We start from the raw sequence: 12,287 nt of genomic DNA, 5'->3' as shown, positions 1-12,287 counted from the left end.
TCACAATGGAGTAGAGGTGCAATGGTTAGGTCTCGGTAAAGGTGTTGCAACCAAATAATCTTAGCAGTGGCATTAGCTACAGCTTTAAATTCAGCTTCAATGGATGAGCAGGCTATGGTGTGTTGTTTTTTTTTAGGACCACGAGATCAAATTACATCCAAGGAAGACACAGTAGCCGTTGGTTGAGCATTTGTCAACGGGGCATCCTGCCCAGTCGACGTCAGAAAAGGCAACCATATTAGTTGTAGTAGATGATGAAATTTGAAGGCCAATATGAGAGGTGTGCTTGAGATATCTCAAGATCCATTTGACGGCTTGCCGATGGGGGACTTGAGGTGCATGCATAAATTGACATACTTTGACAACTGCAAAAGTCAGGTCTAGTTGAGTGAATGAGAGGTATTGAAAAGAGCCTACTGTGCTTCAATAGAGTGTGGGGTCTTCAAAAAGGTTTCTAGAAAATGCACTCAGATTCTCGATAGTAGCCATGGGGGATTTGACTAGTTTTGCAAGTAGCATATTGGTTTTGTGCAGTAAGTCAAGGATGTATTTTTGCTATGTGAGCAATAGACCTTTTGAGTTGTAAGCAACTTCGACACCCAAGAAAAAATGAAGTTTGCCCGAATCAGTTATGGGAAAATCAACTCTTAAAGTTGATATGTGATCCTGAATGGCCTGTTGAGGTGAACCCGTTACCAACAAATCATCAACATACACTAAAACAAACAACTTAATTGCACCATTATTGTATAAAATAAGGAAGGATCAGTTGTAGAGATAGTGAACCCAAGATCGGTTAAAAGGCAACTTAAGCGTGAGTACAACGCACGAGGAGATTACTGAAGGCCATAGATTGCCTTATTCATCCTGCAAACATGAGAGGGGAATTAAGGGTGAACAAATCCTTGAAGTTGAGACATAAAAACTGTCTCGTGTAAAGGTCCATGCAAAAACGCAATTTGGACATCATATTGTTGAATGTTCCACCCATGGGAGATAGCCAATGCAAGTAAGGGCGGAATGACCTTTCCGATTGCACACCTAACATATTCGTCGATTATCAGTATAAGAGTATTGACTAGAACTAGAGTTACCTGAAAATTTCCCACGACCACGATTGGAGTTGTTTCTTCCTCTACCATTGCGACCTCGAAAAGGATTACAGCCACAGTATTAATCTCGACCACGCTGAGTAGGGGTATACTTAGTAGAAACATTTGCAAATGCTTTACGATGAAATAAACTAGCATCAGAATGACGAAGTAGTCGAGCTTCAAGTAATTCCTCAGGAGTTATGGGCTCTAGTCAAGTTGTAACAGAAGAGATGAGTGCATTATACTCGAAATCTAAGCCAGCAAGTAAATAAGGGACAAATTCTGTTAGGAGTTAGGGACGGCCAACAGAGGCCATGGTATTTGCTAGAGTTTTGGCTTAGCAAAAATAAAGGGATATTGAATCAGCCCCTTTCTTAAGAGAAGCAAGATGCAATTGGGGGAATATAAATCTTGCTTGAGAAACAGAGGCAAAGGTGGACTCAAGAGAAAGCCACACATCACGGGCCGAGTTACAACCAACAACTTGAGCAATAAGCGGTTTGGGAAGGGAGAAAATTAAGTAGGACTTGACTTGTTGGTCTTGCTGAATCCAAAGGTCATAATCTGGATTTGGAGTTAAGTCATCGAGTGAAGGTTTTGGAGCTTTATAGGATCCATCAACATATTTATAGAGTCTCTGGCAACAAAGGTAAGGAACAAGTTGAACCTTCCATAATAAGTAGTTTTCGAGAATGAGCTTGACAAAGATTGTATGAGAGAAGTTTGGGAGAGGGAGGGTGGGAGAGGAAGACGAGCTAGAATTTTGGGAATAAGTCATGGATGTTAGTCCTATGTGGCCTTTGATACCATGTTAAATAAAATGTATTTTATATTTTCATTCATGATTCTAATGTATTACATTGAGGTTCTTTTATAGAGTGAAAATGTATAAAAGAATATTCAAGTGTCTACAGTTTTATGATTGTTAAATAGCAGTGTAGCCGAGGTGCATAGTAGTACGGCAAAAGCATGTAGTGCTGTAGAGGTACGTCACTCAATGCAAGCATATCGCAACAAGTAGCTAGCCAACATGCATCTTCCATAAAGGTGTTTGCTACGTGATTTCAGTCAATTCTTTTGGCTAAAACGACAAAGATGTTGCAGATATACTAAATTTATCCTTAACAATAGACAACAAATTAAGAGCATCCCGTAATCCATTTCAATGCAAAGGAGGGTGCCTACTAAAGAAAGGATTCCTAAATAGATATGTAAAAATAGTCGAGTCAGAGAGGTGAGAGAAAACCTAGGTGTGTGTATTTTTTCAGTCGGTCATTTTCGTCAACAGTCCTAAACGACGTCAGATATGGTGCAAGTTAAAAAAATATAAGCTGAGTGCTAGCAAAGGTGAGCAGAGGGACAAGGGCAAGCAGAGGGGAGAACGCGGGAGGGGAGGAGAAAAAATCAAAATGAGAGGGTTAATGATTTGGAAATATTTAGGCTAAAATCCGGATTTAGGAAAAAAAATGTCTAGTATAGAATAATGACAAGTAGATGAGTAGAACGACTCCCCAATTTATAACTGCACTGGAACTATCAATAATTTTGTAAATAATCTTTTTAAATTAATCTAGACTCATCCTTGCATTCCTATATTTTTTTAAAGTTTTAAAAAAAGAAAAATGCTAAATTCAATCGGCATGAGTAAGCGGGGCGCAGTCGTGTCCTACGTGGATTAATGAGAATGTAAACATGAAACGGTGCGTTTCATTCCCTCCTCCACTTCGCCTGTTACCATTCTCTTTTCCTATGAAGCCTTTTCGTTTTCCTTTCTTCTTCTTCCTTGCTTCTTCACCTTCTCCACTTTGCCTCCACTCTCCTTATCCCCTGCTCCTCAGATGCAATCGGCCGAGCCAGGTACAAGAAGGCAAAGAAGCTTCTGGTCTTCTTCCCTAAGGACAACCATTCCATTTATAGAAAACACAAGCTTTTCTCATCTACATCTCCTTCTTCTTCGTCGTTGAAATTCAAAATTAGAAGAAGCAGCAGCTCCAACTTATCACCCTCCTCCTCTTCACTCTCTCCACCTTCGAACCCACCATCATTTTCAGAACCCATCAAACTCTCCCCACGAAGATTCCCATCCCAAAATCCTCAGCCTCCAAAATTCCAAATTACATTAAAATCCCCAAAATCCAAATCCAATCCAAACCCAAAATCAATACCGCCCACGAGTCTATACTTAGTTCTTTAATACGTTTACGGAAAATTCATACAATACATCAAAGATTGCTCTCTCGCCAATTGCGCTACAAGGAATGTGAATTCTGTATAGGCGAGGTGCCAAAGCCATGAACAATCTCGTTGTTGCTCATGTATTGGAGGATGTGACAGGATGACTTCCGGTTGTTTTCGAGAGCCTTGCATAGAGTCTACAGACCAATAGACACCGTGGAGGATGACTTGAGCTGTGACCTTCACAAACGAGAAGTGAAGAACCCATCTCTCTCTTGCGTACAGTCTACAAACCGACTTTCCATGCTTCTTCTTGTCTTTCCTTACCCAGGTCAAGGCTAGCTCAAGGCCACATGCTCCCTACCATAAGAAAATGTGGAAGGTTTTCAATTCCACGACCCTCCAATATTCCAAAACTTGTCTTCTTGGTAAATCTAAATCCTTTCTAAAAACCACATGTCAACTTCTCGGCCGCCTCCTACCTTCCTCTAGTAATCGTCGCTGCCACCGGCAAGTCTATTTCAACTCCTACGACTACCATATTGATCGTCATCATCTCTAGGTGCTACAAACTCAAAGCGCCCTTTCAAATATATAAGTGGATGACCTTTTGCCGGACAAGGAAGTGGAGAAAAAAACTGTGGTATTGCCACATGACGGCCAGCCGCAACCGCTTAACATGAAGATAGCAGACGATGTTGGTGATTATTGGCAAGATCATGAGGAAGAATCATACGATGATCCATTGGCTGATGATGAAGACAAAACAGAACATGCTTTGTTTGAGACACCTGATTCCAAAACACTTCCACCGTATGGATTGAATGTGAAATCAGAAATTTTCATCAGGGATTTTCGTAAAAGGTTGAATCTTGAGAGATAGAGATCGATTGAAGAGTTCTACAATATGTTGAATCGAGGTTGTTAGGCAAATAACAACCGTAAGCCTTGGGCATGCTTTACAACCCATTTCTCCGCTGGTTCCAGTCCCACCCTTCTCCCCTTGTCACCATCCTCTCAAACTTTTTTTCACTAGTTTTCAGACGAGGCACACGAACTTCCTCTTTCTGTTCTTCTATTTCTATTTATGTTTTAATTTTGTCCATTTTTTCTTTTTTTCAATTTAATTGACGTGGCCTGCACGCTTACCCCACGACTGCAAATCTCGACTACGTAGTGGAACTGTTTAAAAAATAATGTTTGATCCACGTGTAGCTAGTTATCTAGAAGGGATTGGTTTCCTTCTTTGGCTGTGCAATGGACCCAAACCCATACGCAAGCGTCACTGGCACTAACCGGTAGGCTCGACATGTCATTTTCGGGTTTTGTAGGTGCATTGACCTTCGTCCTCCAAGAAATCTGTTTTGCGTTGGTGAGCTGAATTTTGTGTTCAAGAAATATATTAAAGAAAATTCCAGGTGTATTATATGGGGCTCACGAGAGTGATGAGTCATATATATATATATATATATATATAGAGTTTTGCTATATACAAGCAAAGTCGCGTACTAATCTGAGTATCAATACTGATTCTTTCATACTTAAAAGTTAAATTAGCACTATTTTCAATCAAATTTACTTTTTGACCAATCACAATAAATTGGTGCACATATTACTGCACAAGTGTGCTTGCAACTAGACCTTTTTCATATATATATATATATTTACTTTCGAGAGTGATTTTTTTTTTCAAATTCTTTTCGAGGAATTTTGTGACATCATTTTATATATCCATCCATTGACTATTGTTTAGATAAATTTCTTTTCTTGGTAAAAAAAGAGACATGTTTGCTAATAACAAATTTTCAATTTTGTTAATAAATTTTATTTTCTCAAAAAATTATTTATTTTAATTAGCACGCTTTCATATTTGAACACACCATCTTAATTCAATAAGCCTTTTTACACTAGAAAATATTCTAGTCACTAATAGATTCTGTAAAAGTAATTTTTTAAAAACAATTCATAAAATTATGTCAATTTAGAAAATTATTTTTATTATAAATTAGATTTAATAGACTATATAAAACTATGTCAATTTATAAAATTTGATGATGATATCCTAGCTTATGCTATTATTGAACTGATGATCATGTTATTTATATTCTAGAGCCGTATATTACAGGAATATTCAGATCATTCATTCATTATCCCTGCTCTTGGAATGCCATGCATGCATTGGGCATATGCTGTCAAAATTGTAGCATGCGTACTATGCATAGAATGTAGAAACAATTTAGCAAACATAACGGCAATAAAGCCATACATGAAAAGATCAGCATAGCCGACCATTTAAAATTATCAAAACAAACGAAATAGGCATTATTTATGTATTATTATTATTTTAGATTGATACAGTCCTAAGCTTTCATTTGATCCTTGGAGATATGTGGGCCCGCAGAGGATTCTTCATCACCATCAAGAACTCCTCCTTATCTGAAAGGTCAACACCTTCTCCGTCCCCTGCTTTCCACTCAAAATTCCACACCAAATTTGAAACAAAATACTCTAGATTAAGTATGGCTAATCTCATCCCCGGACAGATCCTCCTCCCTGAACCAAATGGCATCATCTTGTATGCTGTAACATCCGACACTTTATCTAGTTCTCCATTTTCTCCACGATTCAGCAACCTCTCCGGCCTGAACTCCATTGGATTATCCCACTCCTTTGGATCCCGCCCAATCAGTGATATCGCAAAGTTCACCGTAGTATCTTTTGGGATTCTGTAGCCAAGAATTTCTGCATCTTCTAAGACTGCATGCGGTACCAAGAAGGTACTTGGAGGGTGAATTCTTAGAGTCTCGAGAATCACTGCTTTCAAATATGTCATCTTCTGCACATCTTCCTCCTTAATCTCTTCGGCCCCTTCTCCCACCACCGCCTTGATTTCAGCAAAAAGCTTGGCTTGAACATGTGGGTGCTTCACTATATTTGCCATGATCCACTGCAGTGTCGTTAGGCTTGTGTCAGCCCCGGCATTCATGAACTCTGAGCACAAACTCAGTATATCGGCTTCCTCTAGCTTGCCAAATTCTTGATGATGATCATCATTCATTTGCATATCCAGTAAGGTATCTGTGTATGATACCAACTCGGATTGTTTGCTTTCCTCTTGCTTTAACTTCTTTCGAGCTCTGATTAGAGGCAAGATTATTTCAGCCTGACTCTTCAAGATATTCAAGTACCTCTTCCAACGATCTCTGAACAGCAACTTCCCCAACCTTGGCCAGCTACAGAACACAGTGAACTGCTCGTAGTTGAAAATAAGTTCAGCTTGAATGCGTTCAACTTCTCTAATCGTGCTATCGTTGACATCGCCGAAAGCCATGCGAATGAACAAGGAAAAAACCGCGTGGTGGATATGAGTTAACACACGAACAGGCTGATCGCCATGCAAGAAACACTGGTTGAAGCTGTTAACCAATGTTCCCAAGATCCGCTTGCGTTCCAAAGAGTAAGATTTCACTCTTGCAGGGTGGAGAACTTCAGAGTTGAGATTACGACGAAGAACACGCCAAGTCTGGCCGTAGGGAGATCCACCAATATCCTTGCGTTTGTTACTGAGAACGGAGCTGAGAGGAACGATCGATGGACGACTGGCGAAGGCGGCACTGTTTCGGACAAGGGCTTCATGGGCAGCGGAGTAGGAGGTGATGAAAACGACGGGTTCAGAGCCGATATGGAGAGTAGTGACTGGGCCATACTTGAGGGAGAGGCTACGGAGAAAAGATCTGAGGTCGACCGTGGTTTTGGGAAGCAAATGAAGGTTTCCTATGAAAGGAAGAGGTGAGGGTCCTGGTGGGAGTTTTCCTGTTTTGGATTGATTTGTTTTGGTGGAATTGGAGAGGAGATGTAAGAGAAATTTGATGCAAAAACAGAGAGAAAGAGAGATGAGGATGATGAACCAGACATCCATGTTTAAAGTCACTTGCTGCACACAGCACAGCTCGGCCCTCTTGTACGTATCGTTGTGGTCTATTCAAGTCTTATTTATAAGGAGTTAATACCAAACGGTCCAGCAACCCCCATTAGTTTGGTAGCCTTAACCCCACACTTTTCTCACGGATGCACGACTCTATCAACCATTCGAATTAAAAAATATATAAATATATATATATATATATATATATATAAAATGTGTACCTACATTTATAAATTAAAACAACTTTTACAGAATTAATAAATAAAAAACATTCTATACACCTTATTATCATTTTATTTTTATCTCATTATGTAATATGTTGTACATTTATCACCATTAGATGATTTTTTATATAGTGATAAATATGTCACATATTACATGATAGGTTAAAGTAAGATGATAATATGGTATATAACATTAGTCTAAAAAAAAGTTATAATAAAAGATTCATCCCCTCATATTTTCAATGTGTGCAATTTATAAAAAATATTTTCATATATATATATATATATATATTTTTACATTCTATATTTTCTATTTTACTCTTTTGATCTTTTGGATTTTGTGATTCATTTATCAAGGGTACTTATATATCTGTATTTATCGCAAGTTTTATATGGAGGCGGTAAATTTTAATTTTTTTGGACGTTTGAGAGGGTATAATTATCAAAATTAATAACACTGGGAATGATTCATATAAGGTGATAGTTTGAAGGGAGATCATTCCATATACTATTATAATACTACAAGAAATTAAAAATAAGTATTTATGAGTTATTTTCACAAATACTATAAAAAAAATAATTAAATGTTTGTGACGAGAATGATTATTTATAATGAGAATATATATACTCATTTTGATATAAAATAATTAATTTGACAAGAAGCAATTAACAATAAATGAGCAATTTTACTGTAATGAAGAATGATTATTTATGATGAAAATAAGTAGTATTTTTATAATGTAATATTCTATATAAATAACACACTTCTATATATTATCTTCATATAAATATTAACGTATCAACGCTAAAAAAAATATTAAAAAAAAAATATTTTATAATGGGTTGGTTGCCGCCTCAACCTATCCTACGTTTTCTTTGGATGCTATCGTGCATATGTCCCCATTACTCCACATCGATCTTTCTTTGATTTTTTTTTTCCTTTTGTTTTTATCAAATTGAATGATTCAATTCGAAGTTTTTATAATATTTAATATTTTATTTATATCTTTATGAACTAAATTTGATACACATACTTGAATGATCAAGCAAAGAATGAGACATCAATTTATTCAATAATCATTAAATAATGGCATGGTTTTAAGAGCACTCCCATGAGTTATGTAAAATCTCATATTTTTGTTAAATTTAAGAGAAAATAGTTCAAAATAGCCCATCTAATAGATTATGTATTTTATCACTAATATCCAGTTTGCTAGAGTATCACCTCCACATCTATGGAATACTATTTACACTTGTATAAATATTCAATTCAATTCATTTCTCTTTTTATTTTTTACTCTTTATTCATTTCTCTCTCTACTTTTTACTTTTTACTATATTTGAAATGAATAAAATATATTAAAAAGTATAATATTTAAATTATATAAAGAAAAAATAGATAAGCTGATATATGATATATTATAAAAGTCAGTATGTAAAATAGAAAAAGTAAGTTTTGACGATATATTTTAAAAGATGAGATGATGAATCCATTAGAAGTACTCTTATCTGATTTATTAAATTTATCTTACAATAAAAATAAATTTATTTTTATAAAATCTATAAATTATTTTTCTTCCTATCATATAGTCTTCGTGGCAACCTTTTCATTTACTTTGATTTTTTCAAGGAAAGAACATATTCGTGGGGTCTACAATCCACGGTACTTCTCTTTGTTATTAAAATAATGCAGTATAATCAAACCAATGAACACGAAAAGGGAGGGAAAATGAGGCAAATGAGTTGAGCCAGTCCAATATTGTATTGGTTGGAGGTTTTCTTGATCATCACCCAACAAGTGGAGCTTTTATAAAGAATGATATCTACGAGCTTTGGTGCAGGCAGTCAACAAAACGGATTGTGGAAGTTTTTGTAACCCCAGAACAGATATCTCTTTTCTTGACTATATTTTCTAGAACGTTAAAAGATCTATTAAAATAAATATAAATAATTAAATTTATTAATTTTAATCAGTTTAAATTTTCTGTGTAAGTCACGATTTTATATGATATTTTTTTTTTTTTGAAAATGGTTTTATATGGTATTAAATAAGAAGTCTTGAGTTGGGATTTTGATTGTATACTCTATTCAATTTAATTGAATATTCAACATGATGGATAAGCTTATTAATAAAGTGTCTGACTTTTATATTTTTTTAATATAAGGGTGGAGGTTTCGAATACGGGTTTTCCATTCAGAAAACCAGATCATATGTTGTCAGTAGGCTCTTAGCCACAATAAAATGTCTGGCCTACACGGTACAAAAGATTGTATAACTTATCGGTATTTATTTGTTGAGCAATGCTATATACAATCACTTTTACTTACTTCTTGCGCACTCCATTGATATGATTGGCTGGATTAATTTTTTTTTAATATCCAACCAATCATATCACTGGAGTACACAAAAGAGTGCACAAAAATGACTGCACATAAAATTTTTGTTGTTTAAAATTGCTATAGGAATTAGAGGTTTTTTTATAGTAAAGCTTTTAATTGAATTTTGATTTTAAAAAATTATTTATTATTTGATAAACGTGCACTTAAAATACTTTTAAAATTAATTATAATAATGTTTTTGTAAGAAAAATGGTTCTCCCACCTAAAGAAGCTACCGAATTTCTCTTTTTTATTTATTTTTATTTAATAATTAAGAAGCATTTTGTTTTTTAATGTGTTTGTGATATTTTTTTTTTTAAATATGGGGTTCAAAAATGTTTAAATAAAATAAAAATACATTAATTTACAGTATCATGAGTACAGCTCATAACCTTTCTGACCATAGCATTGTTTTTTTTTTTTAACTTCTTAGAGTATTAATATTGGACTCATCAAATTCATCTTTAAAATTTAATAAAAAGTACAAATTTTTCATAAATTTAAAACTTTCATATCTATAATTTTATATTGAATTAGCCATTAGATTCATTAAAATAATAATATAATATTATTTTTTTAATAATAATATTTTTAATTTTTTTCTTTATATTTTGTAATTATACTAACTATATGTATATTAATAGTTTAATTTAGTACTTAAATAATTGATTTCTAACTAATTTAAAATAAAATAAAATAAAATTATTACCAATTAAAATTAGAATAAAATATTAATTTAAAAATATAATAGTAAACTTTTAAATTTGAAAAAAGAGTAAAAAATATTGTAACTCAAAAAGTTACAAAACTTTTCAAAAATCTATTTGATAAATTTAATATATGTTTATTTTAAATAAATTTATTAAAATTTAAAAATATATTAACTTTTAATTAAGCCAACACTAATACTCAAGAAGATGGAAGAAGGCAAGTGATGAATGCATTATTGTGTTTATTCAAGGAGATAGTCAAAGCATTAGATATTATGTGAGAAATGAAAAAAATGTAGGTGCCGGCAAGGTACCGAGGCACATAAAACAAAAAAATATGACAAGACGTGCAAGAAAGTTTCCTTGCTTGAGGTCACATCTTACATCAGTCTCTTTATTGTTAAATGTTTTATTTATTTATTTTAATATGAAAGTAAACGAAGTTTATAAATTCAAAAATTCTATGAATTTGAGTCAGTTGACTATAGAAGAGACTAATATTAGAGAAATTATGACAATTGAAACACGTAACAGACGGTTTTGAAAACATAAATGATCAAAAAATATTATTGGGAAGAAAGAATATTTAAATTAAAATTATAAATGCAAAATTGAGTAATAATATTAATTATATTTTGATCATTTTATTTTTATTTAATTATATAAGATGTGACATATTTATCATCATAATAAAAAAAATAATTATTCATATTTAACATATAAATAATTGAAATAGAAAAGTGATTATTTTAACTAAAATTTAGAGAGAGAGAGGGGGAGATGCAATCAATATTTTGAATATTGTACTGGTTGAGACATTGGAATAAAATATTTCGATACCAGTACCATTTTATGTACAGTTTCGAGATAGTTGATATATGAATAAATTATATATATAAATATATATATTAATTATATTTCAAAATAATAATTTATATATGAATAAATTATTTATAAATACATATATATATATATATATAAATTATAAATAACCTGATCTAAATTGAAAGTCAAAAAATGAATTTGTAGTTTAAATAAATGAAAAAAAAAATAGAAACTGAAATACCTGTCAGTACAGGCCGAAATATCGACCGGTATAGTTTGTATTTAGACCGGTATAAAATAGATATAATTTTTGTATCGATCCAATGACCGGTGCGATATATATCGGCCTACGATCCGAAATTAAAGAGTTTTGTTATATACAAGCACGGTATCGTACTAATCTGTATAATAATACTGATTAATTTATACTTAAAATTTAAATTAACATTATTTTTAATAAAATTTACTTTTTGGTCAATCACATCATATTGATACATAAATTAATATACAATTATAGTTAAAACTATATTTTTCCGAAATTAAATACATTGCATGCGATTGCTCTAATGTAAAAACAAAGATTCTCACAATTGATTTGATAATCGATTTGATACGATTTGATTAATAAAAAAAATCTAGAAATTAAATTTTGACATGTATGAGACGCGCTGGAGACGTGGCTACTTTTTGTGTATTTTCACTTGAATCGTTGACTTTGTTTTTTTTTTTTACTAAAAGAGACCTAAAAATACAGCCAAAAAAGGGGAAATAAAAAAGGGTACCAAATATTTAATTCCAATTATTGGGAAGATGTCAAAAGAAAACGTAAACGAAAAGACCCATTAATTATAGTTTGTGATATTTCTTTCACGCCATAGAATAAAAATAAATTATAATTTTAAAAACAAAGGAGATAATTTTTTTAAATGTAAAATTATCATTTATTTTAAAAGTT

At 33.1% G+C, this 12,287-nt stretch overlaps 1 protein-coding gene across 1 annotated transcript; it reads right to left on the bottom strand.

Moving 5' to 3' along the window:
* Positions 1–5,637: 5,637 nt before the first annotated feature.
* On the bottom strand, positions 5,638–7,188 carry LOC122310340 (cytochrome P450 89A2-like). Its single transcript, XM_043124235.1, has one exon. It carries the CDS (start codon positions 7,186–7,188, stop codon positions 5,638–5,640), a length of 1,551 nt encoding a protein of 516 aa, XP_042980169.1.
* Positions 7,189–12,287: the final 5,099 nt, after the last annotated feature.

The sequence above is a fragment of the Carya illinoinensis genome, chromosome 5 (assembly GCF_018687715.1).
Source record: "Carya illinoinensis cultivar Pawnee chromosome 5, C.illinoinensisPawnee_v1, whole genome shotgun sequence".
NCBI classification, from domain to species: domain Eukaryota; kingdom Viridiplantae; phylum Streptophyta; class Magnoliopsida; order Fagales; family Juglandaceae; genus Carya; species Carya illinoinensis.
This window is presented reverse-complemented; position numbering and strand designations above follow the sequence as displayed.

Bases quoted from the DNA above. Each gene is read 5' to 3' on its own strand.
- LOC122310340 (XM_043124235.1), bottom strand. From the start codon at position 7,188: ATGGATGTCTGGTTCATCATCCTCATCTCTCTTTCTCTCTGTTTTTGC.